The sequence below is a fragment of the Scyliorhinus canicula genome, chromosome 14, assembly GCF_902713615.1.
Source record: "Scyliorhinus canicula chromosome 14, sScyCan1.1, whole genome shotgun sequence".
Taxonomy (NCBI): domain Eukaryota; kingdom Metazoa; phylum Chordata; class Chondrichthyes; order Carcharhiniformes; family Scyliorhinidae; genus Scyliorhinus; species Scyliorhinus canicula.
Genome location: NC_052159.1, coordinates 47,835,554 through 47,863,268, shown reverse-complemented (window position 1 = coordinate 47,863,268; position 27,715 = coordinate 47,835,554). Strand labels below are relative to the sequence as shown.

At 43.5% G+C, this 27,715-nt stretch overlaps 1 protein-coding gene across 2 annotated transcripts in view; it reads right to left on the bottom strand.

Moving 5' to 3' along the window:
• Positions 1-5,123: 5,123 nt before the first annotated feature.
• lnx2a (ligand of numb-protein X 2a) overlaps positions 5,124-27,715 on the bottom strand; it is a 204,257-nt gene continuing 181,665 nt past the window's right edge. For both annotated transcript variants that reach the window (XM_038818016.1, XM_038818017.1), the window contains 5 exons: positions 25,362-25,511; positions 22,705-22,882; positions 20,904-21,135; positions 18,676-18,834; positions 5,124-5,663 (listed from right to left, as the gene is read on the bottom strand). In XM_038818016.1, the coding sequence (XP_038673944.1) occupies positions 5,528-5,663; positions 18,676-18,834; positions 20,904-21,135; positions 22,705-22,882; positions 25,362-25,511 (855 nt within the window). In that variant the 3' untranslated portion in view covers positions 5,124-5,527. The remainder of the gene's footprint in view (positions 5,664-18,675; positions 18,835-20,903; positions 21,136-22,704; positions 22,883-25,361; positions 25,512-27,715) is intronic.

Sequence of the window (27,715 nt, the reverse complement as noted above, 5' to 3'; positions counted from 1 at the left end):
ATATAACTAAGCAGCTATCAAGTGAAATTTCCTCAGATTTATCCGAGAATCATAATGTTTTCAATTACTGATGACGCTTTGACTACACCTTTAAAGTTTGGATATACTATAATTCAGGCCACATATAGCGCATTGGGAATTGGGTGTGATTAATTGCATTTTCGGTCAGTGTTTAAAAAATTGGCATGAGACAGACCATCATTGAGTGTGCAGTCTCAATACTCATACTTGCACTATAAATATGTGTAATTCAACCTTTTTGTGCATTGATGATTAAATAGCAAGATAATGTTGCACGCAAGTGTTTTTTGATAGTTTATGTGTTTCATTCACTTCCTTGATTACTGCTTATTGGTTATCTGCTAAAATTGTGGGTAAGGGTGAAAATACTGGACTTCAGCACTATGGAAACACCAGTCACAATGTTTGGAATGTGTGGAAAGACTCAGCTCAATAAATAGCTGCTCCAGACCAGAAGGAAGGAACCAAACTAATTATGAGAATATCCAACAGGGCATGTCACAGTAAAGGCCAAGGAGCATCTAACCATGTTATGGATGGAGAGCAGGGACAAATCTGGGCCATCTCATAGAATTTACAGTGCAGGAGACCATTTGGCCCTTCAAGACTGCACCGGCCCTTGGAAAGAGCACCTCATTTCAGCCCACACCTCCATCCCATCCCCGCAACTCAGCAGGCCCACCCAACCAAACCCTTTAGGACACTAAGGACAATTTATCATGGCCAGTCCACCTAACGTGCGCATCTTTGGACTGTGGGAGGAAACTGGAGCACCCGGAGGAAACCCATGCAGACATGGGGAGAATGTGCAGACTCCGCACAGACAGTCACACAAGCCAGGAATCAAACCTGGGACTCTGGAGCAGTGAAGTGACAGTGCTAACCGCAGTGCTACCGTGCCGCCTGTTCTCATTTTTCAACTTAACATTCTTGGTGGTTACTCTAATGAAGTCAAAGTCCTGTTCATGATTGCTGGACAAACTGTGGTTATACAGGTAAATCCATCCCAGAATTCCAAAATTTGTTGAAAGGGAAAGTGCACTGAATGGTGGCAGACGTTGGTTAATATGCATGTGAGTTGCCTTTGCCAGTATTGTGTGTAAGGTATTTTCTACTAAGAAAACACCGCTTAACTGGCGTTGCTTTCGACACGTCAGTAACCAATTAGCAATTTCTATTGGACAACACTGCTATAAATACTAGTCTCAGACTGCGGTAGTGTGATGCACAATTGGCAGGCCCAAATTATACTTTTGGCGTAGTTTGCAATTAATGCTGCATCAAAGGTACACTGTATCTTTGTGCAAGCATGTATATGCAGTGTTTTGTTCCCTGGGCATGTTAAGAGTAGGGAAGAGCAGCACAGTGGCGCTGGGATTAGCACTGCTGCCTCACAGCTGCTAGGTCACAGGTCGATCCCGACCCTGGGTCACTGTCCATGTGGAGTTTGAACATTCTCCCCATGTTTGCGTGGGTCTCACCTCCACAACCCAAAAAAGATATGCAGGGTAGGTGGGTTGGCCACGCTAAATTACCCCTTAATTGGAAAAAATGAACTGAGTACTCTAAATTTATTTTTAAAAAGTGGGGGAGACCTTCAGTTCTTTACCAGAATTGACCTGATTCAAAAGTGGGTTTACAAAGTATGCTTAAATCTTCTTATATATGACTTTACTGTTATACTATTTCTAATGCAAAACCCCCAAGTGGTCTAAAGCTTCCCACTGCGGTCCTTGGCCGTGATTCTCTGAAACCCCGGCCAAGTATTGATGCCGGCTTCAAAACTGGCGCGAGCAACACCGGCGACAATCGGCCTCCAGGCCCATGCATTCACCCCTTCCTAGGGGGCTAGAACGGCGCCGGAGTGTTGTGCACTGCTCCAGCGCCGAAAGCATGCCCGCCTACAGCTGGCGTGGGTCCGCGCATGCGTGCGACACGGCCACCACGGATCCGCGCATGCACACCACGGCCATCTCCACGAATGCCTGTGGGCAACATGGCTGGCAGAGCCCTACAGGGGCTCAGTGCGGAGGCACATACACGCCCCCCGAATGAGCCCGCCCGCCGATCAGTTGCCCCCAATCGCGGGCCTGGCCACCGTGGAGGCCTCCCCTGCCCCCCCCTGGATTCGGCTTCCCCCGCCCCCCCCCCACCAGGATGGCCCCCGCAGCCAGGAAGCCGAGGTCCCGCCGGGTAGGACCATGAGTAAATGACGGCAGCGGGACTAGGCGGAACTCAGCGGGCACTCGTACGTCAAGCGCGGAGAATCGCCAGGGGGGACTGCTTTCAACGGCCCCTGACCGGCACCGCAGCGACCGCGCCGGCGCGATTGGAGCCGATTCTCCGGTCGCCGGAGAATCAGCAGCCCGGCGTCGGAGCAACGTGGCGGGATTCGCGTGCTCCCCTGGCGAGTCTCCGACCCTTCGCGGGATTGGAGAATCCCAGCCCTTGTCTTTAGTGCCACAGAATCAGATTGGGAAATGTTCATGCATTGCTGCAGATCTAAAGCTGCTTTGTATTGATGGGAAAATGTGATATAATGGCACTATATGTTTGCTTCAATATATAATGACAGCTGTGTCCCACAAATGGCTGTTTCCAGTTTTATACAAAAAGCTGGTTTTATGGCCATCTAATCCAGGAAAGTGATAGGTGTCTGCATTCCAGATTTCTGACTTTACCTCCCAATCTGTGATTCATTCACACTACCAAACAGTTCTCTTGTCTTTCAATTTCCCACACTAATATTGAGCCTGCAGCAGAAGTATGGACTTGCTTTTTCTCTTTCCAGAAATTATTCACTCTTTTGTACTTGCATTATTTCCTAATATTATTTCTGCATATTATTTGGAATTTATATAAATCTGAATGTATCTAGAGAGAGTATTTATCAATTCAGCTCTTAATTAAATATATATGCCTCAAAGTGTGAACAATAAACTTATTCTTTCACACTTTATTCTTTAATGCTTAAACCATTATTTTCACATTATCTTTTAAGTTCAATTGTATTAAAAAAGCACAGCTGCAATGAAGGCTCAGCCACCAATATGGCATGTTCTTTTGTGCTAATCTTATGATTGAACGATTAAAGATGAAGAGAAAAATTCTGAAAATAGTGGGCAGGATTCTCCGCAGCTCTGCGCTGAAATTGTGAAACGCGATCGGCCGGAGAATCGACTCCGACACCAAAATCAGCTTTCGCGCCGGTTTTGCGCCGATTCTGAATTCTCCCGACCTCCAACTCGCCGAAACACAGTGCACGGAGAATCGCCTCAAGTGCAGTGCCCCGGCGACCGATTCCCTGGGGCCTCGGCTATTCTGTGGCGATGGGCCGAGTTCCCGATGATGTGGTTCTAACCATCTATGAAAAATTGTGACACCGGTGTACTAGCTGAGGTGGCTGCGGGAGGAGGTAGGAGTTGGCGTGGGGGGACTGCAAGCTCTCGGAACGGACACCGACCGTGCTTCCTGCAGGGGCGAGTGGCTGCCAGGGGAGGGGGAGGGGGAGGGGAGGGGGCCTGCCAGGGTCGGGGGGAGGGGTGGGGAAGGGGGGACAGTCCGAGCTCGGGGAGCGGGTTGCAGAGGGGCAGGTAGCAACCACTCAGGCTGGAGGCCCGCCTGCCTGACAGGCCGAGGAGGAGGGCGAGGAATGGGACGAAGGGGGGGGGGGGGGGGGGGGGGGGGAAGAGGAGGAGGTCTGTTAGTGTCGGGGGAGGGGTGGGGAAGGGGGGAAAGTCCGAGCTCTGGGAGCGTTGCAGAAGGGCAGGTGGCAGCCGCTCAGGCTGGAGGGCCGCCTGCCTGACAGGCCAAGGAGGAAGAAGAGGAACGGGACGAGGAGGGGGAGGAGGAGGTTGTGGTGGTCCAAGGAGGCGCCTGATGAAGCCCCGCGAGTACCGGTGTCGCATGTCCTTTGCCTGCGACGGGTGTGTGTGGGGAGAATTTTTATCTGGAGCCATGGCGCCGTGTCAATGATGGAACCGGCAAATCGGTGGCTGGTCCGTCACACATTGCACAACCCACCCGTGCAAGCCCACTGTGGGCCGCTGAATGGCTCCACCTGGGCGCACGATGACACCCACGGTTTTCACGACGGAATCCAGCCCAGTAATAAAAGTGAAATAAAAGCTGAAAATTCTGGAATTGCACAAGCTTATCAGCACCTGAAAATGAAAGAGGTTCAGTTTTTGAGCAGGAACCTTCCTTAGAACTTAAACCGATGATGACAATGGTTCTTTTTAGAAATAAATTTGGAGTACCCAATTAAGGGCAATTTGGCATGGCCGATTCACCTACCCTGCACATCTTTTGGGTTGTGGGGGTGAGACTCACACAGACATGGGGAGAATGAACAAATTCCACATGGACAGTGACCCAGGGACGGGATCAAACCCTGGTCCTCGGTGCCTTCAGACAGCAGTGCTAACCACATATCACCGTGCTGCCCTTGATGACAATGGCTCTGACGAAGGCCCTCATCCATATGTCAAGCTATGCTTTTCATTATTGACTAACCATCTCCGCATTTTCACCATTTTCTGGTTTATTGATCAATGGAAAGGGTCCTTTATTAGCGACATTTTAAATAGTAAGTTCAATCAAATAAAAGCATAGATGTCGTAAGAAATCCGGTTTTCTGGAACTGATTAATTTGGAGAAGCACTTATTTGAACATTTGGCTATGAAATCTCCCTTTCAATATATCAACAAATTAATACAGCTCATACCTTCAAGCCCACTATTGTGATAAGGTAACAAGACTACAAACACTTAAAAGATATTTTAAAATGTAAAAGGTAAACTTAAAAAAAAGATAAAAACAGGCACTCTTAACAACTTTTCAGCAGGTTTAGGACCTCAACCTCAGAAGTATTCTACATTAGGTATATTTGTGTATATGTGTATATTTGAATATCACAAATACACTCATGTTCTACTGCCAACAATATATGTTAGTGCTTTGGAAATTCATGTCCCCTGTGCTTCAAGTGTTGCTAACAGTTTCACTTCAACAAAAATTTACTGCAGTGGGAAGTAAGTGCACATACAAACATCAGCTTGCGTGGTAATTCAGTGAAATAAATTCAAACACAGTAGCTAAATTCTACTTTTAAAAGTCATTTTACATTAAAACTACATTCATGGTAATATGAGGTTCAAAAGTCACTGTAAGGCTTGGACTGTCTGTGGCTGTCTGAAACTTATCTGGTTGGTAAGGCTTTTTGATCTGAGAGTAATGATAATAGCTGGTTACATAATTTCTGATAACCTTGAATTAGCTTACCGTTACTAATCATGGATAAGGATTACTGATTTTAAAACTGTTGAATAGATGTGGATCACACGATTGAGCTTCAAAATGCAAATATTTTAAAATTTTTAGAAAAGAGTACATTATAGTTTTATATCTTGCCAGTCACTGATTAATAAAAATACTCAGTAAATCCTTTATTATTTGAATCCAATATTCTTGCACAATGCATCATTCTTAATCATTTGGCTTTATTTAAATAAGGCTTCCAGGCCATGATGTGACAGTTAGTGTAACTTTGTTTCGTGGCTCTTTCAGCATTGGGACGAGAGCAGAATGGCTCATGCCTGCTGTTGAGAGTCCATTCACTGCTACAATCATATCACCACACCTATAGAGAAGAGAAGAAATAGAAAGATAAGAACCTGTGAAACCTAATCATTTATCAGGAATGACAGGTTGTTGTATGGATATTTAACAATTGCACTAGGCTACAAAGTAGTATGATAATGTAACTGTATTTTCTAATTGACCATACTGGGATAATTTTGAAGCATAGGGGTGGATTTTGTGATCAGCAGATTCCCCTAGTTTACTGGCAGCCTTGTTCCAACCATACTGATGTCCTGTCAAAACATAGTCATTAATAACTGCATTCAGATTCTTACCTGCATATTGGTGACAGCAGATAGTTTGCATGGTGGGAAAAATTATTTCCTGAGTTCCTGCAGGTTCCTAACATACTATAGAAGCAGGATTGAAAATGCTAATATTTTTCCTCTTCCGTTTCCCCCTAACTGAAATGATAGATTAATCTTTAGATTTGGAAAGAAACATATTTCTTGGAAATACATGGAAGTTTACACAGAAGTAGGGAATTCAGCCAACCTGTCTAAGCTGGTCATTATGCTCCACACTAGCCTCCTCCCACCCTCTCCCTCTAACCCTATTAGCATAACCTTCCATTCCTCTCTCCCTGATGTTTCGCTGCTACTTGCCTCAATTGCTCCTTGTGGCAACACGTTCTGCATTCTAATTACTCTCTGGGGAAAGTTTCTTCTAAATTTCTTAGTGGAGTTGAGTGACTATCTTATGTTTATGGCTCCTACTTTTGTTCCCGTCCACAGACGAAAACACCTTCTCTACGTCTACCTTATCAAACCCTTTAATAATCTTAAAGACCTCTATCAGATCACCTCTCAACATTCCCTTCTCTAGAGAAAAGAGCCCGAGATTGTTAAATATTTCTGGAACGGTTAGAGACGTAATTGAGATCTTTTATGCAGTAGGTGTTAATTTGAAAACTGTTAATATGTGCCTGGATTGTAGTATTAGAAGGAAATGTAAGGATGACAGAAATAGAAAGTTATCATTACTCATCGGGACATGTACGGCTTCTGTCAAATATTACTGACTGAATGATGCGAATGGGAGAAAAGGTTGTGTAATTGCATAAAAAATGCAGAAAAAGTGCACAAGCAACAAAACTGATTGTTGAGTTTTATGCAAAGGATCAAAGGACCAGCTGTAAAGTTGCAAACATATTTAATGGAGGCATTTTACATTGTAATGCTTCATTTACTTTAGATCAACTGTAGAATGAACGCACAATCTGTAAAATTTTGGCAATCCTTTCCCATATTTCTTTCCACCGTGTCAGGCTCTGACTGAAACCCGACGGGTAACTCTCCAGCTGCACAGCCGAGTTCTTGATCCAGATTTTGAGCCACTCTGGAAAAAAAAATTAAGGGGGAGTGATTTTACGCTGTCACCGTGGCAGGGCGGGGCCTGATAGAGCCGGCAAGATCGGCTCCACAGAGATCGGGGCGCCCTTTCAGCACAGAAAATACAACCTCCACACAAGAAGCATCGGGGGCTCTCCCTCCCTCTCTGTCTCCTTCCCTCCCTGTCTGCCTCTTACTGCCCCCCCTGCAAGCATCAGAATCTGGGGGTTCTTTGAACTCCTCAGGCATGATTCTCCTGTACACAGAGTAAGTGCTCCCACTAGCAGGAGAACCGGAGTGATTCCTACTGATTTGCCATTCCATGCCACTGAGGATTAAAAAAAAAACTCAGATCACAGTTTTTTTGTGCCATTCCTGGCATATAACAGATTTTATTTTTAAAGAGGATTGGGGTTTTCGCTGGACCTGAGAGAGGTGCCCCGATCTCAGAATTTGGTGCAGCCGCCCCCTGATTGCTGGCAAGGCCATCCCCACCCCACCCTCCGCTATTTCCCCCACTCTTTAGCCTCCCCACCTAAGTGGATCGTTGGAAAGACGTCCCCCCTCAGTAACCACCCCTTTCCCCGCTCCCCACCCCTCCTCGTTTCCTGGGAAATAAACAGGAATGACTCTTGTAAAGTATAGGTATTATAATGTAGAAATTGCGGTAACTTTATTCCATCCAGCATGGTCCCACAAACAACAATGTGATCATGGCCAGGTCATTTGTTTTGCTGAATGTTGGTTTAGGAATATCAACTAATATGAATATTAGTCAGGACACCAGGGGACACAAGAATTTGATTCTTAAAAACAAAAATGCAATTGCAAAGCTAAGAGAAAACTAATGAGTTTGAAAGAGTTTTGTCTGCTGGTTGATGTATAGGCAGGAACCCAGCATTTCTTTTCTCTGGGTGGTACGGACAAGTACCAGGTAATCATGTACTTACCTGGACAACATCAGTCTCCCACTCGATCTTTATTTGTTTTTCTTTTATTTGTTCTTCGGATGTGGACGATGCAGTCTAGGCCAGCATTTGTTGCCTGTCCCTAATTGCCCTCGAACTGAGTGGCATTTTAAGAGTCAACCACATTACTGTGGATCTGGAGTCACATGTAAGCCAGACCAGGTAAGAACTGCAGAGTTCCTTCCCAAAAGGACATTAGCAAACCATGGTATTTAGGACAATGGTTTCATGGTCATCATTAGACTTTTAATTCTAGATTTTTTACTGAATTCAAATTTCACCATCTGCCTTGGTGGGATTTGAACCCGGGTCTCCATGGCATTACCCTGAGTTTCTGGATTACTAGTCCAGTGACAATTCCACCACTCCACTGCCTCTTTTAGGCCTGTAAAAGAGATCGTCATGGAATCCTAGATAAAGATGAGTGTGGACGGGATGGAGGTCATTGGCAGAATGGAAACAAGTGGCTTCATCCTCCTGCTCCGCCAAACTCCAAATTCGCCTCGGGGGGATCATTAAATTTCACATTCGTGAACGGCATTTACTGGACCCATAAAATATCCATAAAGCGTAAACATGCATGAAGTGTTGAAAGGGTGCGTTGCATAAGAGAAATAAGAGCTGGGCTTGATCATCACTTGAGTACAATCTGCACCTTATAGAAGGAAAGATCTGTGGAACATAAGTTACAGGAAGTGGTCATCTCACAGACAAAAGAGTAGTCAAGGACAAAAAAAAAATAGGTGACTACTCATATTTCAGAGACAGTCAAGAAGCCCCTATGCATCTGGAATTCAGTACTGTGCATCTCTAATGAAGCAGGATAAGAATAATGGGATGGTAAATATAAGCAATGCCATGGCACTGTGGAACAAGTGGTTACTCATGGCGATGAAAGGAAAGAGCAGAATAGGTCAGTGGTAGTGCTGGAAGAAATACATTATTAGAAAGATGGTTGTTTTTTTGTTCAGACACGTCATGCCAAAAGGCAAACAGCCTCCAATTGGGTCTGGTTGAAGAGCAGGGATGAGTCTGAGGGTCTTGTGCGAGTTAATATTCTCAGCAATCATTCTGATGAGGTTAAAGTACTCTTCGCAAAGGCTGGACAAAAACTTAGAAGTTGTACTAACATGTGGTACATACTGAAAAATTCATTCCATAATTCCAACATTTGACAAAAGAGGAAGACTGCAAGGTTTTGCAATAAATGGTGGCAGATAATTGTTAAGTAAATATACATGTGAAGTATATTTACCTGTATCGTGTATACTTAAAATTAAAACAGCGTTGCTGTATCCACATGCGTGGCTAGTCAGCAATTTACATCGAGTCGACTTCCGGTGGTGGTGATGTGCTGAGCGGATGCACATCAGGTGGCTCTCCTCCCAATTGGACTCAAAATAGCAAATTTTCCAGAATTCTTGGCTCAAAAAGCCACCCAAAACTCCTAAAAACCCAAAAGGTATTAGTAGCGAAGAAGCAGAAGAGAAGATGCCGGCAAACGGTAGCTCAAAGAGCCAGCGAGAAGGCACAAGCAGATGCAAGGGGCAGGAGAAATGAGCAGATGGACCAGCGGTCACAGGAGGTGAGGCGGAGGCCCCGGCGAAGCGAGAGAGGGGGCGACCGGCGACCCAAACAGGCAGCGACGCCCCCACTACACTCAGGGATGGATGGAAGACATTCCTTAAAAAAGAACTGGCTGCCATGAGGGAGGCGATCAAAATAGAACTCCAGGTGGTGATGAAAGAGGTGGTGAAAGAGGTGTTGATGGAAGCGATGGCCGCCCTCTAGCGCATGATAGATGGCCTGGGAAAGAAGGTGGAAGCTCAGGAAATGACGATTCTGGACCTGGAAAGGGCGGCAACCGACCAGAGTGATAGGCAGTGGCGGACTGGCCAGGGTGTCAGCTTGCCCGATGGCAAGTGGGCCCCTGATGAAGTGGGCCCCCTATATCAAATAAAAATGCAATAAAGAAACAAACACAGACAACTGTTTTAGTAATAAAAAGGAATAAGGGAAAAAAGAGAACAGGACACAAATAAGCAGTGCATGAAAAGGAACGAAGCAGGGGAGGTAGTGGAAGGATGTGGAATAGGGGGCCCCGGGTCGGGCATAATTAAGGAAATTCCACGTTTTCAGCAAGAGTGTGTGAATTTAAAGATAAAGTTACAATTCGTGATTTGAGATGGTCGGCAACTTCAAAGGATACCAAGCAGTAGTCTTGGTTCAGCCGGTACATCGGTCCGGGGCCCGGAGAGCCAAGAAGGGGCCCGTGAATCTCTGAAGGGCCCTTAAAAATTATAATTAATTAGATAAATAAATCTCCAACTTCTTTCCTGAGATTTGTATTCTAACTTAATAAAATATAATTGTTTTTAAAAAGAGCAATACCAAATAAAAATGCAATAAAGAAACAAACAAATAATCACTCAAGGTATGAAGGAACGAAGTAGTGTTAAACGGATGTGAAAAGGAGTGGGGGGGGGGGGGGGGGGGGGGGGGGGGCTGGTTCACCCGGGTCGGACATAGTTGGAAATCCACGTTTTCAGCAAGAGTGTGTGAATTTAAAGATAAAGTTACAGTTCGTGATTTGAGATGGTCGGCAACTTGAAAGGATATCAAGCAGTACATAGGGTCGTGAAGTCACCGAAAAGGAGAAGCGGTACCTTTGACTGTGAATCATGAGGTCAAAGATATTGAAGTGATAAGCCGTGATCGGTAAACTCAAAGGGTTGTGACTTGTAACACTACACTGGTATCAAACTGGACATGTTAACTTTGGTCGTGGGACCATTCTTAATGTCTCACTATAGTCGGACCAAACTTCTAAGTTTCAACAGTTGTCTCAGTTGCTTGCTGGTGTGAACATTGGACAGTGGATTGTCTCCTCTTCTGAAGCTGAATAGGCCACAGTAGTATTGACTAATGAACATAACTTACTTACACTTCAGAAGGTTATTTATCAAGTAGGGGTTTATCTGGCGTTCCTTCAAGTTATTCTTGCAATCATCAATATTCATTTTTCCCAATGTGGGCTATTTTTAATTAAGTTTTTATTTCAGGAATATTACCCCTACCAGCATGGAAAAGAAAATGCATAAATCTGGGTCACTAAAACGCAAAGAACAAAAAGAAGCAGAAAGGAAGGAATCAGCCAAGCGATGCAGGCCTATTACAGAGTTTATAATACCACAAGCACAATCCACATCAATATCCAGTTCTGCAACAAATAATCAAGAAGCAAGAAACAATGCTCATGGTGATGATGCAATGACATGTGAGTTACAAGAACAGAGAAGAGATACTTTGAATGTAGATACAAATACAAGTGCATCCATTACTAATCAACCCAGGCCCAATATTTCTTCTGGCTTCCTTGTTCCGGTATCTGTACTGCCTGTAGTTGCAACATCTGAACACATAGCTTCAACTAGTGACAGGGAATCAGATATTCCTTCAAGCATAAATGACTTGGTTTCTGAAGCACATCCTGTAAATGAACCTACGCAAGAAAATGAAAGATCAATTACTGGAATCTTCCAATATCCATCACGAGCAAAGCTAAAACAGTTTTTTGCTGAACATCCACTTCAACGACTTGATGATCTGCCATTTGATGCTCGTTTGTATGAGAGGAAAATTATGAATGACTCAGTCCCAAGAAAATGGCTAACATATAACAAAGAAAATAGATGCTTATATTGTTCATACTGCTTAGCCTTTGAGTTTCCCAACACTTGTAATCCATCACCCTTTGTACGTGGCTTTAGTGACTACAGGCGTATTAGCCAGAGCTTGACTTTACATGAATCGACAACAACACATGTCAGAAATGCTCAGCAATATATCAGTGTGGTTAATGATGGCACCTTAGATAAATTTTTTGCAGCATCACTAATTAAAAGGAAAGAAGAAGTATTGAAGCAGAGAAGTATAGTCATGAGGATTATAGACATCATAAAGATGTTAGGCAAGCAAGCATTTCCTTTTCGAGGTCACAGAAATGAATCGGCCTACACTCTAGATAATGAGGTTCTGAATCATGGCAATTTTTTAGCTACAGTGCAGTTGATGGCAAAATATGACCCATTATGGCAGCTCACGTTTCTGCAATGCAAAACAAGTCTAAACAAAGAATCAAACGATTAGAGCAACAAGGAAAGCTTCAAAGTAAAGGCCGTGGTGGACTTGTTACATACCTGAGTAAAACAACTATAAACATGTTAACCAAAATTATGAAGAATATGATACAAGAAAGAATTAGTCATGAAGTTTCTCAAGCAAAATATTATTCTATTCAGGTTGATTCAACACAAGATAATTAATCCATCGATCAGTTTAGCATTATTATTCGGTATGTGCTTAAAGGTATTATCTGTGAGTGACTACTTTCAGTTGTGCCAAGTAATGATGGTACAGGACAGGGACTTTTTGATCTATTGATTGAAACATTACAGCATCTTAAAATTGACCCCCAAAAATGTTTATCTGATAGCACAAATGGCGCTGCAAGCTACCATGGCCAGTATAATGGTTTACAAAGTAAAATTGCTGATGTGGCTGATCAACATGTTCATATATGGTGCTATGCCCATGTCTTGAATTTGGTGATAACTGAAACAAGAAAATGTTGTGTGCCTGCAGTTTCTTTTTTCAATTTGCTCCAGAATATAGCAACTTTTGTGAAAGCATCATACAAGAGAATGGCTGTATGGATAGAAGTTGTTGGAAAACATCTAGGACAAGAAAAAATGAAACAATTAAAGCTAATTGGTGAGACCAGATGGTCAGGAAAATCCAATGCAGCAACAACTATATTTGGACATTTTGATGATGCCGCTGCCAGTACTTTCGTAAATCTATTGACATGCTTATCAATGATACAAGATTCAGAAAAGTTTGATGCAAAAACAAAACATGAAGCAAATGTTTTACTTCAAAGTCTTCTAAAGTTTGAAACCATATTGACAGCATTTACTTACTTGTATATATTTGAAACTACAACCCCGTTATCAAGTTATCTACAGACAAGTGGTTTAGATATGTTTACTGCATGGAGTTTGGTAGATTCAGCTACAACAAAGTTGAAGGAACAGACAAGAACATTTGATAACGTTCACAGCAAGGCTTTGGAATTTGTAAATAAATGTAATGACAGGATTTCACAGATGAATATGGATGAAAATCAAACATTGGAATATCGTGTGTACTAAAAATTTTGGCATCCAACAGACTTCATGACAAGGCATATGATAACCTTTATGAACTTTATAAAGTCATCTGCACACTATCAGTTACTCAAGTCCAATGTGAGAGGACATTTTCAAAGCTAAAGACCATAAAGACAAGGTTAAGAAATTCGCTGTCTGAGGAGAATTTGGAATCATACATGTTGCTATCCATTGAAAAGGAATTGTTAGATGAATTGGATGCAGAAGCAATTATTGGCAGATTCGCACAATCATCTAGCGAACACAAATGATTGCTCTTAATATAGTGGACTCCATGCAATGCTCTATTGTGCTTTTGAACTATCTGTGAATGTGTAAATTGTGCAGCAAACTATTTAAAAATATCAACCAATTACTTAAAATAAAAAAAATAAAATAAAAAATTCAATTATAACATTCTGTATTTACATTTGGTATCTACTGCCAGTAATATGTACAGTACATGTACACTGTAATTACTAAGAAATACACATTTTTTCCACAAAAATTTTAATTGTACTCTTTTTTCCATATGTATTTTTTGAACATTTTATTTATTCGTTATGAAAATTAAATGATAGCATTGTAGTTGTGGGTGGGCCCCCTTTGTCTCCTGGCAACCAATATTTTTAGACCCAGTCTGCCACTGGTGATAGGATCGTGGCTCCGGAGATCGAGGTGAAGAGGTTGGTGGCGGCTCAAGGGAACCTGATGGGAAAGGTAGAGGACCATGAAAACAGGTCCAGGTGACAGAAGGTCCGTATTGTGGGACTGCCAGAGGGGGTGGAGGGAAGGGACCAAACAGCCTACATCACCCAAATGCTGGGCAACTTGGTCGTGAGGAACAGCTTCCCAAACCCCCCCCCCCCCCCCCCCCCCCAGAACTCGACAGGGCACACAGGTCGCTCTGGCAAAAACCCAAGACTGTACATAATGTCAAAAATGCCAATAAAAAGATTTAAAAAAAAAATTACATTGAGTCGTCAGCACAGCAACAAGCTATTCAGCCAATTTGGCATTTGCTGGCCTTTATACTCCACGTGGGCGTCCTCCACCCTCTCCGTGTCTGCGTGGGTTTCCTCCCTCTGTTCCGGTTTCCTCCCACAGTCAAAAGATGCGCAGATTAGGTGGATTGGCCATGACAAATTGCCCTTAGTGTCCAAAAAGGTTAGGTGGGGTTACTGGGTTACGGGGATGGGATGGAGGCGTGGTTTAAGTAGGTGCTCTTTCTAAGGGCTGGTGCAGACTCTATGGACTGAATGGCCTCCTTCTTCATTATAAATTCTATGATTTGCTTCAACTACCCTTTGTGATAGCACATTCCACATCCTGACCAGTCTCTGGGTAAATAAGCTTTTCCTGAATTTCCTATTGGATTTATTAGTCATTACTTAATATTTCCGACCTTTAGTTTTGGTCTTCCCACGCCAAAACATTTTGTCTATGTTTAACTTATTATTTTAATGTTCCCTGGGGCCTATTAAGTCACCCCTCTGTCTTCTCTTTCTGGAGAAATGAGCCCAGCCTGTTCATCCTTTCCCGAGGAGCTAATGCATTCGGTTCAGATATTATCTTAGTGGATCTTTGCCAATGATTCTTAATCCTGTCCATAATATGGAGACCACAACAGTGTACAGTATAACAAGTGTGATCTAACCAAGGTTAAATACAAATTTAATGTAACTTCTCTGCTTTGCAATACTAGAAATCTAGAAATGAACCCTAATGCTTTGTGGTTCTATTTTTTAATGGTCTTTTTCACCTGTATTGGCAATTTGAGTGATTTATATAACTGTACTTCTCGATCCCTATTTTCTACCCTGCTTAGACACGTATTATCCAAGTAGTATGTGGCTTCTATCTTTCCTGCCAAAATGCACCACCTCATACTTAACGATATTAAAATTCACTTGTCAATTACCCACCTACCTTTCAATTTTATTAATGCCTATTATTTTGTGGCAATCTTTCTTTGTGTTAACTACACCCCCGATTTGGTGTTGTTTCCAAATTTTGAAATTGCACTTGAAAATGAAAATCGCTTATTGTCACGAGTAGGCGTCAATGAAGTTACTGTGAAAAGCCCCTAGTCGCCACATTCCAGCGCCTCTTCTGGGAGGCTGGTACGGGAATTGAACCGTGCTGCTGGCCTGCCTTGGTCTGCTTTAAAAGCCAGTGAGCTAAACCAGCCCCTGTACTTTTGATTCAACTTTCGATTCAAGCCCAAATCTTAATAAAAGTGGTCCACTACTGACCTCCGCAGAACACCCACTTCCCTTTTTGGTAGTTTGCAAGATACTCTGTCAGGAAACAAGAGTTTTTCGGGGCAGCATGGTGGTGCAGTGGTTAACCCTGCTGCCTCACGGCGCTGCGGACCCGGGTCTGATCCCGACTCGCCGGATCGCTGTCCATGTGGAGTTTGCACATTCTCCCTGTGTCTGCATGGGTCTCACCCCCACAACCCAAAAAGATGTGCAGAATAGGTGAATTGCCCACGCTAACTTGCCTCTTAATTGGAAAAAATAAAAGTTTAAATTTTTTTTCTTTTGTAATATTTCTGTCACATTCTCATGTATTGGAAAAATGGTTTGCAGGGGCGTGACTGGAAATTGAATTCTCGGCCTGGGATGGGCCGAGCAGCCATCACAAAAAACCCGAGTCCCGTTGGCGCCGTTCTAACCTGCTCCTAGTCGGCGGGACCTCAGCGTGGAAGGGTCCGGGAGTGGCCTGTGAGGGGGGTGGCTCTGTTGTGGCCTGGATGCCCACTGATCGGTGGGCCGGCCTCTCGGGCTGGGGGCCTTTCTTCTGTGCCGGCTTGCGCTGGTCCCTACACTATCTTGCGTCGGGGCCGACGCGGAGATGGAGCCACTGCGCATGCGCGGACACCGCGGCAGGCAGTTGACGCCGGGATCAGCAGCTGGAGCGGTGAGCGGTGCTCCAGTGCCATGCTGGCCCCCTGTAGGGGCCAGAATTGCTGATCCTGAGGCTATGCTGACGCCGTCGGGAAATGCGACGGCGTTTCCGACGGCATCGACAGTTAGCCTCAGGATCAGAGAATCCCGTCCACAAAGTTGAAAAAAGGAGCGTCAATGATAAGTCGTAGCCTGGAGATTACCCTGAGCAATGGGCTCTGCAGTGTTTGCCCATTAAGTCTAATGTTACTAAAGGTTACATGTCCCATTGCCAATTTCTTCTTATGTTTGTGTGTAATCATTTCTCCCTTTTCCAATCATATAAAAATTAAAATGCTGATTATTTTATAAGCTTTATTATGCCACTTTGCATCCTAAAACAAGAATGCATGAGCATGCATTTGTTTTTGGTGGGGGCTTGAAAGGACTTTTTGCAATGTGAAAGATGTGTCCTGCTTTGTGATAGACACTTGTGCTCCTGAAAGATGGCCTAAAATCAAATGTGAATGCACTGCTACTATGCCCAATGTAGTGCAGGAGTCAACTTTAGCAAACCTCTTCAATATTAAATTTCTAAAGCATTTGGGATGTCAGCCTCTTGACTAAAGACACAACATTGGTCTGCAATCCATCTCTTCATCTGAATAGATATATCAGTCAATGGTGCAGGTAATAACAGGTTTATTGCACAGTTCTGTTTCCAGCTTTCTGACGACCCAGACACAATGCAAGGTCTGGGCATCAGGGTCAAACCAAGAGGGAGGGAGAGGAAACGTAGAGACGCTAGGGACAATGAAGGGAAGAGTAGAGAGCATTCCAGTGCTGCAAAGTGAAACACATGGACATGAGGGGCCAAATGGTTGCCTTATGTGAATGAAAATCGCTTATTGTCACAAGTAGGCTTCAAATGAAGTTACTGTGAAAAGCCCCTAGTCGCCACATTCCGGCGCCTGTTCGGGGAGCCTGGTGTGGGAATTGAACCCACGCTGCTGGCCTGCCTTGGTCTGCTTTTAAAAGCCAGCTATTTAGCACTGTGCTAAACCAGCCCCAAAAAATCTTCTATGGTTCTATGAAGTAAATCTTCTATGGTTTTACACTGGCAGTTAGTTAAGCCAAGTACTATCAGTGCAACTGTTTTGTAGAATTTATTTTGTTGGTAAAATTAATGCTTGTGGAATTTGATTGTTAAGATAAATAGAACTGAAAGAGAAGTAAAAATTATTTTAGCTAAATCCGAAAAAGAAAAATTGTCAACAAATATTGCTTGCTTGACAAACAGTGGACAAATTAGAAACATAAACTATGAGCCTATCAGAAAACTCGAACACAAGTCTACTGTTAACATCTCAATGGAATTAGTTATATAATAAAACTGCCTAGATTTCATCAATGAAACATTCTAAGACATTTTACGATGCAAATTTGATCAATATTTTTTGCAGTTTAAGGAATTTTAAATGTCATTAAATATTACCAGGAATGTGCCACTTTTCAACATTTAGCATAATGAAACAGGTGTATGATGTAACATTTCATAAAATCTGTGACACAATTAACTTTCATAAGACATACTGCATTAATTACGTTACAATCTTACAACCTTATAGGAATCAACACTGATGACTGTTTACATAATGCTTTTATCCACCAATTTTTGGACAACTATTTCATGTAAACAAAATATATACAAAAGATAAAGTGTAAGGAGAGGAGAGTCAATATTTAAAAACATGTAGGGGGCGATTCTCTGATATGGAGGCCAAGTATTCTCGCCGTCGTGAATGCCGTCGCGTTTCACGACGGCGCGAACAGGGCCCGGGCACAACCTATTCTGACCCCCATAGGGGGCAGGCACGGCGCTGGAGCGGTTCACGCCACTTCAGCCGCATTACGCCATGCCAACCCGCGCATGTGCGGGGAACTTCTTCTGCGCGCCAGCCCCGACCCAACATGGCGTTGGGGTTCAGGGGCCGGCCACGCCAGGATGTAGGCCCGGGGCGGGGTGGGGGGGGCGGTGGGGGAGGCCGGCCCGCTGATTGGTGGGCCCCGATCGTGCGCCAGACCCCATCGGTGCCCCCCTCCCCCCCCCACAGGCCGCACCCCGAGCGTTCCCATCAGCAGCGATCAGGAGTGAACGATGCCGGCAGGACTCTGTCATATTGGCGCGACCGCTCGGCCCATCCGGGCTGGAGAATCGGCGACCCCGCCGATTCCAGTGGCCCGCGGCCGGCGCCACGCCAAACGCGCCGGCACAAATGGTGCCGATTATCTGGACCTCAGAGAATTGCGCGCCAGCGTCATGGCGTGGCTGTGGTGATTCTCTGGCCCGGCGTGGGGCTCGGAGAATCGTCCCCGGAATTGTGTTAAATTTAGTCTTCATTATTCACTGAATTTTCAATTTTTGTGCCGCCATTTATTTCTAATTTGGTGCCTAAAAAGGTTCATTATATTTTGTTAGTCGATTATTCAGTAAAATGACAAACATTTGGGTCGCCATTCACTCTCAGCAATGAAAAAGCTAGTCACATGCAGAATTTCTCATTTTAAAATGAAGGCTTCCAAATAGAGACAAAATAAATGCTTACTTACCTCAGTCTTCCATCATAATAAGCTGGTGTCCCAAATACAATTGTTTTAATAAAAAAGGGCTGATTACAGTGATTTTCTTCATAACCACCAACAATACTAAAGCCCCAGCTTCCTGAGTTATTCCTCCGTAGGACAATGTCATGACTGCTATGAAGGGAACTGAAAAGAAAGAAAATATTATCATGAATGCTTATTGTAACTCCATTATGTTTTCATTTGATTGCTAAATATTTTTTTATTCTTGCCATTTACTTCACACTTTTGGAGACAGAAGAATAGCACAACCAGGAAGAGAAGAAAGAAGTCTCTTGAATGGGTGTTAGGATTCTGGCAACTGGAACAAATTAATCAAAATGTAGATCATCTATAGCTGAGTGATCTAAGCCATAATTCTTTCTTCTGGTGTGCAGATTACTCCATGTGGTGGCTTTGCAGCTGTTCCCAGTTGAGATCTACGTTAAGTCAGCTGAAATAACAAATCTTAAGGAGTACTCTTAACAAAGGCCTTCTGCCTGCCACACAATAGCAATGAAGAATAGATTGCACCATCTATTTTATCTTCCCTGTTTGGAGATAGTCTGACTCAGCCACATACCTCAAAACTTGGCAAAACTCACAGCAAGACTTGATATGATTTACATTAAATGCCAAAGGTTTGATGATCACCAACTGAGTAAAAACAGCAATTTTGTTTTGATTTGTGAGGAAGAGGTTTGCTGTTGGGATCTTGTTGAAAGGTAAATCATATCACTTCGGGCATCAACTTACAGTAAGACAGGGCCATAAGGACCATCAGGTCAAATTAATTATTAATGGTTGATTAATAATAAATGCTGGAACTTCACTACACCTCCTATCAAAAGATACCCATAGACAGAAAAATATGCGTTTGCAAGAGTTTAGAAATTCCAGTGCAGGATACATTATTTACAAAGATGAACCTAATTAAAGGATGAAATTGAGTTTACACAGCAGGTTGCTAATGAAAGAGAGTAAGAATGATCCCCAATAAAACTTGGCAAAAGATGATCATGGCAAGTTGCTCCTGAAATGCAATGTAAACATTAATAAAGGTAGAATGTGTAGGCACTAAGGACATAGCATAAGCTAAAGAACTAACCTCTTGGCAAACATAACTGGAGTTGATGCCAATACAAGACAAGTTAAAAAAGCATTTTGGTGTGTTAGCACCGGTCAGACTATCTCCAGTCAGTGCTCCTGGCTCCAGTCCTAACATGGAATCTTCAGAAAAAAACACTGTTGGAATTTGGAATCAGATATACCAACTTGGCAGCTGCAATCCTACTTTTGAGCGTTATTCTTCATGGGGAAAACCAAACCCAAAAGTCCTCAGGCTGGATTCTCCGGTCGCCAAAATTGCATTTGGCGACAGGCCGGAGAATCTAAGTTCCTGACAGAAACGGGGACGGCGCCGCTTCTGCGATGCTCCGACCCCTAAAAAGCGGCGTACTCGGAGAGTATGTTGCGCCACGTATCCAAGGCCTCAGGCCATTGCCCAAGATCCCGCCCCACCAATGCTCTGCCTCTGATTGGCCAAGTTCCTAACGGCGTGGTTCTCTCATGGTCTCACCATTCGGGAACTCAGCACGGTGGCTGCGGACTCAGTCCAGCACCGCCACAGTTGGGGGAAGGCTGATCCACAGGTAGGGTGTGACATTATATGGGGGGGTGGGGGGGCACTGAAGGAAGCTGGTCCGGGGCGCGCGAGCCGGCCGAAGGGGGGGAGGGGGGGAACTATTTTGCGGGCCGGGTCCGCAAACTGCATCCGCCATGAAGCATGGCGTGGCCATTGCAGGACGCCACTGTAGCGTGCATGGCCACAGATCCGGCAATTCTCGAGGCCTCATCAGAAGCTACAGCTGGGTGCTCTCCGCTGCCTTCCTTCTAGCCCCCAGCAAAATGTGGAATCAATGGCTGTTTTGCGCCTGTTTTCCTGGCGTAAACCGTTCCCACGCCGGCGTGGGGACATAGTCTCCAAATCGGAAAATCCAGCCCCTCATCTCTATAATGGATGATACTAATTTCTAAGCCCTCTTAATACATAGAAAACGAAGAACTAGAGAAATTTAAGCGATCGTACCCTGTTTGGCAAGTCACAATACCTTTTGAACAGAAATAAATTGATGCAAAATTTCTTTGGCTTTTCAGAGTTAACATTGAAAAAGGCTTAATGTCATCTGTTTCAGAAGACAGAATAGATAAATCACCTTGGCAATCCTAACCACATGACCCACGATGGTGACCAAGTGATCTCATATTCATTTTCATTGTTTGTGCTCAGTTGCTCATCTGCAGCTTGGCCCTGTTCTTCTATTGTTTGTACTTCCAATGCCTTTAGTATAACAACCGGTGAAGTAGCACTAGTTTTCAGTGTGTCCACTGCTTCACTGTGACTCAGGCAGGTCAGGTCAATACCATTGATGCTCAGTAGTACGTCCCCTGTTAAAATAATCAGACTTATTTTTAGCTTCCCATTAATCAATGTATTTTAGTTTTGGGGTGCTTGCATTAATATTTAATCTATTTTGACATTTTCACAAGATCACTGATTAATGTGAAATCCTCGGTGGTATTTTGGAACTTCATGAACAAAACTCAATTAACTATTAAATTTGGAAAACATTCCATTTACTTTTTTACTGAGACAGAAAAATAGCTGGTTTGTTGCACTGATTTCCCTCCCCACCATCCCAGCATAAAAGTTGAGGGGCCAGCCCACCGGCACTTGACTGGCTGGCTACACAGCCATTTACTGAGCGTCAGGCTTTTATTTTGTTTGAGGTGCACCTTCCGACCCATCAGGGAGGAGGTTTCACCTCTGGGAGCTTCAGTCAATTAAATGATTAGACGGTTGGCTGCTCTCCTCTCATCGCAATGCCACCAGGAGTGGTAACCTCTGCTGGCCTGAAGAAGTCTATCGATTCTAAATAAAGGTAAGTCCAGGGTCTTGCTAGGGCTGGGGAGTGTGAGGGCCTGGCATAGGTTGCTCAAAGAAGAGGGGGAGGAGAAGGCATGCCCCCCCCCCCCCCCCATTCCCCTGCAACACACGCTCACCAGCTTTTATTAAATGGCTTGAACACTTGTCTCCCCTGCCGCAGGTAAAATCTATTAATTGACCCCTTAAGGCTCTCAGTTGGCCCACAGATGAGTGGGACACCCAATGCCTTCTTTGCTGCGGGTAAAGTATATCCCGGGGAGCATAAAGTTCTCGCCATAATCTCAGTCCTCATTGTCAATGATGTTGTTCGCTGTTACAAAAGACTGTATATCAATCAGCCGATACACATCTCCTAAAAATTAGCAATAGCAAATGGAATGAAGTTAGAATGTCAACCATAAATAGCCATTCAAAAACAAGGCGCAGAGAATAATAATGTAGAACATGGGGAATTGTTGAAAGGGAGTATCCGAAAATGCATCAAGCAAGTTAACATTCGGTATCACCCAGATTCCACAACTCCTGTCATCTTCAAAATCTATAATTAGGCATGCTAATAAATGTAGACAGTAGCAAATGCTCTAGTTTATCTACTCGTTGTCAAAAGATGCTGTAAATTTAATTTATAATTAGCAAATATGATCATTTATATGAACATTTACTGTATTACATTGTCACAGTTAATCAAATACAAAGAAAATAATTTAGTTGAATTTGTAATATTCTACATAAAGTTAGTGACTATTGTTCTGCTTTGAGTTCATCACCTTGCTCCAACTATAAATCTCTAGTTCTAAAATACATGAAATGTACTTTGATGTGTAAATACAATACAATAGCTGGTCTACAGAGGTTACAGAAGATGAACGTCATTGATTCACAAAAGCCTTGGGAATAGGAGGTTTCGCCAGCACTTTAATTTTTCCCAACTGCATTCAAAGTCTGAGATGTCCCACACCAGGTACAATTGCTTCCCCACTCTGCATGATGAAAATATCTTACACTTTTTAATATGCCTCACGGAATCACCAAAGGAGCTCCTGTGGGTTCTGACCGATGTATAGCCTTACCACGTTTAATCCTCCCTTCTCTGTAGAGGCAGCCATGTGCCTGTACACTGGTGACAAAGATTGGCAATTCACCGTTTTTGCTGCCCCGGCCTCCTGCAACAGTCATTCCTAAAGATTCATGAGGTTTTTTCTGTACACTGATCTGCTTTTCTTGACAAGTAACACATTGGGATAGATCCTGAGGAAATAGGCAAAACTTTTGTTTTCATTCAATATTAATGCAATAACGGGGAGTCTTCATGAATATATTTACATGAATTATAAATTATTTCTATTTCACAACTTTTTCCCTTCAAAGATGATCATTCAAAAATGACATCCAATATCACTGTGACCATAATAAACAATGTCTAATGGCGGCCATTAACATGGTTGGTCACACTATCCTCCTCCAATGCCTCTCCTTTGTTGTTGACCTGGGTGGGACTTCCCTCTCCTGGTCCCATTCCAATCTATCAATTATAGCGAGAGAATGACTAGCAATGGCTTCCCTTTCTCTCATGCACTGATACCTCTAGGTTTCCCCAAGGATCTATCCTTGACCACCTTCTTTTTGTTCCTTGGCGACATTATCCAAAAACATTATAGCATCACAGGTACACTGACATCACCCAGCTCTAACTCACTGTTACCTTTCTTGAACCTGTCGCAGCTTCTGATTGTGTGAGACTGCTTAACTGCTACTACCCGCGCCCGTTTCATGCCGTCGTGAAATGCGACGGCATTCACGACAGCACGGACACTCTGTCCCGCAATTGGTGAATCGTGCCCAAGGTTTCAAGCCTTTATCAGCTGCATCATTAAGACTGAGTATTTCCACATCCATAACATCATGCGTCTCTACCCTGCCTTAGTTGATCAGCTGCTGAAACCTTCATCCAAACCTTGTTACCTCTTGACTTGACTATTCCAAGGCTCTCATGGCTGTTCTCCCAGCTTGCTTACTCTGTAAACCGGAGTTCATCCAAAACTCTGCAGCTTGCATCTTAACAAACACCAAGGGCACAATTCAGTGGACTCAAGTTAAAGTCCGCTGAATGGTGCATTAGGAACTTTTCTTCAGCTCGCCAGCAGGAAAGGCTCCTCGCAGACCAAGATGCCATTCTGAGCAACAGCCTCGATCTCCATTCCCCCCCCCCCCCCCCCCCCCCCAACCCTTTCTGGTGTATTTAGCCCCGCTCCCCCCCCAAACCTCAAGGAGGTCCCCGGAATCCCCCCTCCCCCCACAGGTGGAAAGGCCTGCCCTACCCTGACCAGGCAGTGCCAACCTGGCACCTGGACACTGCCAGGGCAACCGGATGTCACTGCCAGGGTGCCCGGGTGGCACTACCAGGGCGCCACCTTGCACTTTTCCCGATAACCTGGTGTTTTCAATGGATTGGGAACACTCCACGTTTGTGTGGACCAGTACCAAACAGCCCTTACGAGGTCTCCCAGGTGCAGCCAGTGAGTACTGGGCACCGGGTGAATCCAGCGTCTGGGTTATATAAATTCGCAATCAGGTTCATGTAAATCTCGGCCAGTGAAGGTGAAACTTAGATTGTGCTGCCAGAAGGAATCGACGACCTCGCCGCAAGCTTTCATGCCTGGCATGGCGCCTGATTTGGGGCTTGTACTCAATTCGCAAGTTGTGCCCAGATCCACGCCTGGCGCAACGGGGTCGCTGAATCGCACCTCAAATTCCGTTTGCTAATTTCTCTGTGTGCTTGTGTACTCGCTGACGCACACTGGCTCCTGGTCCAGCAATGTTTTAATTTTGAAAATTCTCATTCTTGCTTTCAATTCCTTTCCTGACCTTGTCCTGTCCTATCTCTGTAACTTCTTTGTGTGCTACAACCCTCTGACATCTCTGCGTTCCTCTAATTCTGGCCTCTTGCAAATTGCCAATTTTCTCTGCATTGGCTGCCGTTTCTTCAGCAGCCTTGACCCTGAATTCTGGGATTCCTTTTCTAAATCTCTCTGCCTCTTCCTCTCATTCTTTAAAATTCTCCTTAAAATCTACCTCTTTGGCTGAGATTTTGCTCACCCGTTCTAATATCTCCTCACACGGTTGTGTGTCAAATTCCATTTGACAACAGTCTTGTAAAGTGCCTTTGGACATTTTCCTGCATTAAAGGTGCTATACTAATGCAAGATCATGTTGTTATTCATTGATTTCCCTTCCTATATGGAAGCAGATAACTTTTGCTGGCCCCTCCTTCCTGTCAAGATTGGGAACACTCTGCCTAGAGAATTAGGTGTCATCATTCTTAGAAAACTTAAGAGTCCAAGAACATTTAATAAAAATACAATTAGCTTTAAGTTTGGCATGAGAGAGTGCATGATATGTTCAAAACTAATATTCAAGATCAGAGTGACATTCTATAGATTACTACAGATGCAACTATTTAAGTTATATGTGAGCAATGAAATGTTTCACATTGGAAACTGCAAAATTATTCCTAATGGATAAATAATATTATCTTGCTGATTATAAATCTGAAGTAAATAGTTTTAATTGAATATTTAATATCAAGTGATAGCCATGCATACTGAATTTAATTGAAGTTATTTCAGAACTATTTTTATAACAGCTAATTAGTTAACAGTGAATAGGCTCAAATAATATAAATCATGCATTTTAATGATATTCATTACTGAATTGCTTTCTAACTCACCTTTTGAGTACTGGGCCTGCTGTGGAACAGGAGCTGTGTATGTTGGGATAGTTGTTGGTTACTTGTCTGAGATCCCAGTTCTCGAATAACATTTGGGAGCTGCTCCTTTGCTGCTCTACAGATTACGAAATGAACTCTCTCACCACTGGCCTGATAACCATAAAAATAAAACATTTACTTATCGGTTACCTAATATGTTATTCATTAACACTTAAAATGAAAAATTTCAAAAGGGATTTAAAAAAAAGAAAACTGGGAATTGTTGTGGTCCAATAAGCTGGCTTTTGATAAAAATTGTGATGAAAATATTTTCTGTCTGCTGTAAGTGTTCTATTAAAAATGAATTTGGGCAGTACCAATTCAGCTCTTAATGGGTGTACGTCTACAATACAAAAGGTCAGAGGGGTGGCAGTGGTGTAGTGGGATTGTCACTAGACTACTAATTCAGAGACCCAGGGTAATGATTTGGGAGCTGGGTTCGAATCCTCCCACGGCAGAGGTTGGAATTTTAATTCAATAAAAATCTGGAATTAAAAGTCAATTATTGGAAAAACCCACCTAGATCACTACTGTTCTTTAAGTCTGGCAGTGCCTACCAATGCTATCTTCATGCTGGAGAGACCGGGCTAGAGTCAGGGAGGCCGCTTTCCGCAGCACTGCAGAGGCGGAGATGGAGATGGGCAGATGGTGAGATGGCCAGGTTAAAAGAGCCGCCTCTGTTTGCTGTAACATCATCTGGAGAGGAGTAAGCAGCCCCTAACTCTCTGTTCCCTCACCCGCAAACCCTCGCCACATCCCCGCATACTCTCCTCAATCCCCTTCACTCACATAAACCCTCACTTCCTATAGCCCCTCATCCGCCATACCTTCTTTATACACCTCTGACTCCCCCTATCCCAAACGAATCACTCTATATTTACTATATACTGAACTTACAGACACTATTATGACATTGGGAGGCCTATGCGAAGCTCATAAAGTTGTCAAAATAAAGTAGTTCAAAATCCACTTTAAAAATGTATTATTCTCCTATCGGCTTATAAAACTTACAAAATAACTCAGCTCACAGTTCCCATGACAGATGTATAAACAAATCCTGCTGAGCTAAATCCATTTGTGGGTTTGGAACTCAGCCAAGCATGCATAACAAGATTACATTGAACAACCGTCATCAACAAAACTTCCAGGGCCTAATGCATTAAAGCCTATGACGTCAACCAGAAGCTCGATCATCTGGCTAAACTTTGAAACATTCAAACATATGTCTGAGCTGAACTTCAATAAAACCATGGAAGTATGGAAGGCCGGACAACTGTCAAAATCAAATCTGAATTTCAATATTATGCAATTCAGAAGAGCATAATGATATTAATAACAATAATAATAATCTTATTATTGTCACAAGTAGGCTTACATTAACACTGCAATGAAGTTACTTTGAAAAGCCCCAAGTTGCCACTTTCCGGCGCCTGTTCGGGTACACAGAGGGAGAATTCAGAATGTCCAAATTACCTAACAGCACGTCTTTCGGGACTTGTGGGAGGAAACTGGAGCACTCGGAGGAAACCTGTGCAGTCATGGGGAGAATGTGCAGACTCTGCACAGACAGTGACCCAAGCCGGGAATCGAACCTGGGACCGTGGCACTATGAAGCAACAGTGCCAACCACGAGGCTACCGTGATATTGTATTCGAATGCAATTTAATGGTCGTTATATATGTAGGTTGTTGTTGTGTTGTTGCATGGCCACTTTAAGAGTTTAGTCACATGATAGTCTGTGAAGTAATTGGCTACTTCGCGGGCTTTCCTTCAGTTCAGATCAAGCCTTTTTGCAGTTCACAACCATCTAATAAACCTCTACTGGTTATTGCATTCAACCCATGTGCTTCAGCATTTCCATTCAGTACAATACATAGCAATGATAACTTACCTTTTTAAAATAAGTCCCTACCATCACTGTATTAAAACCATATAGTACTTACCAGACAGCATTTCATTATGACATGAAGTTGGCAACACCATTTGAACTATTTGTCATAAGAGTTCTGAACTCCAAACCAGGATTTTTCCCACCTCTGAGCTGGTGTGAACCATGTCACCTTCGATAACCCTCAAAATTAAAGGGATTCTGTAATGTCCACTTCCACAATGGAACTGGCAATGTCAGGATAGTGGGATACAGGCCCTTATCCCATACTGTTTAAAACTGCCAGTGAAGGGAATCGGTGTTGGAATTCCAGCATCAACTCCCATTTCTAAAGCCTGTGCGACGTGGCTGGCCCCACATTGAAGTGGGAAAATTCAGCCTAAAGTTTCCACTTAGTGTATTTATTATAGTTCTAACAATGGCTGAG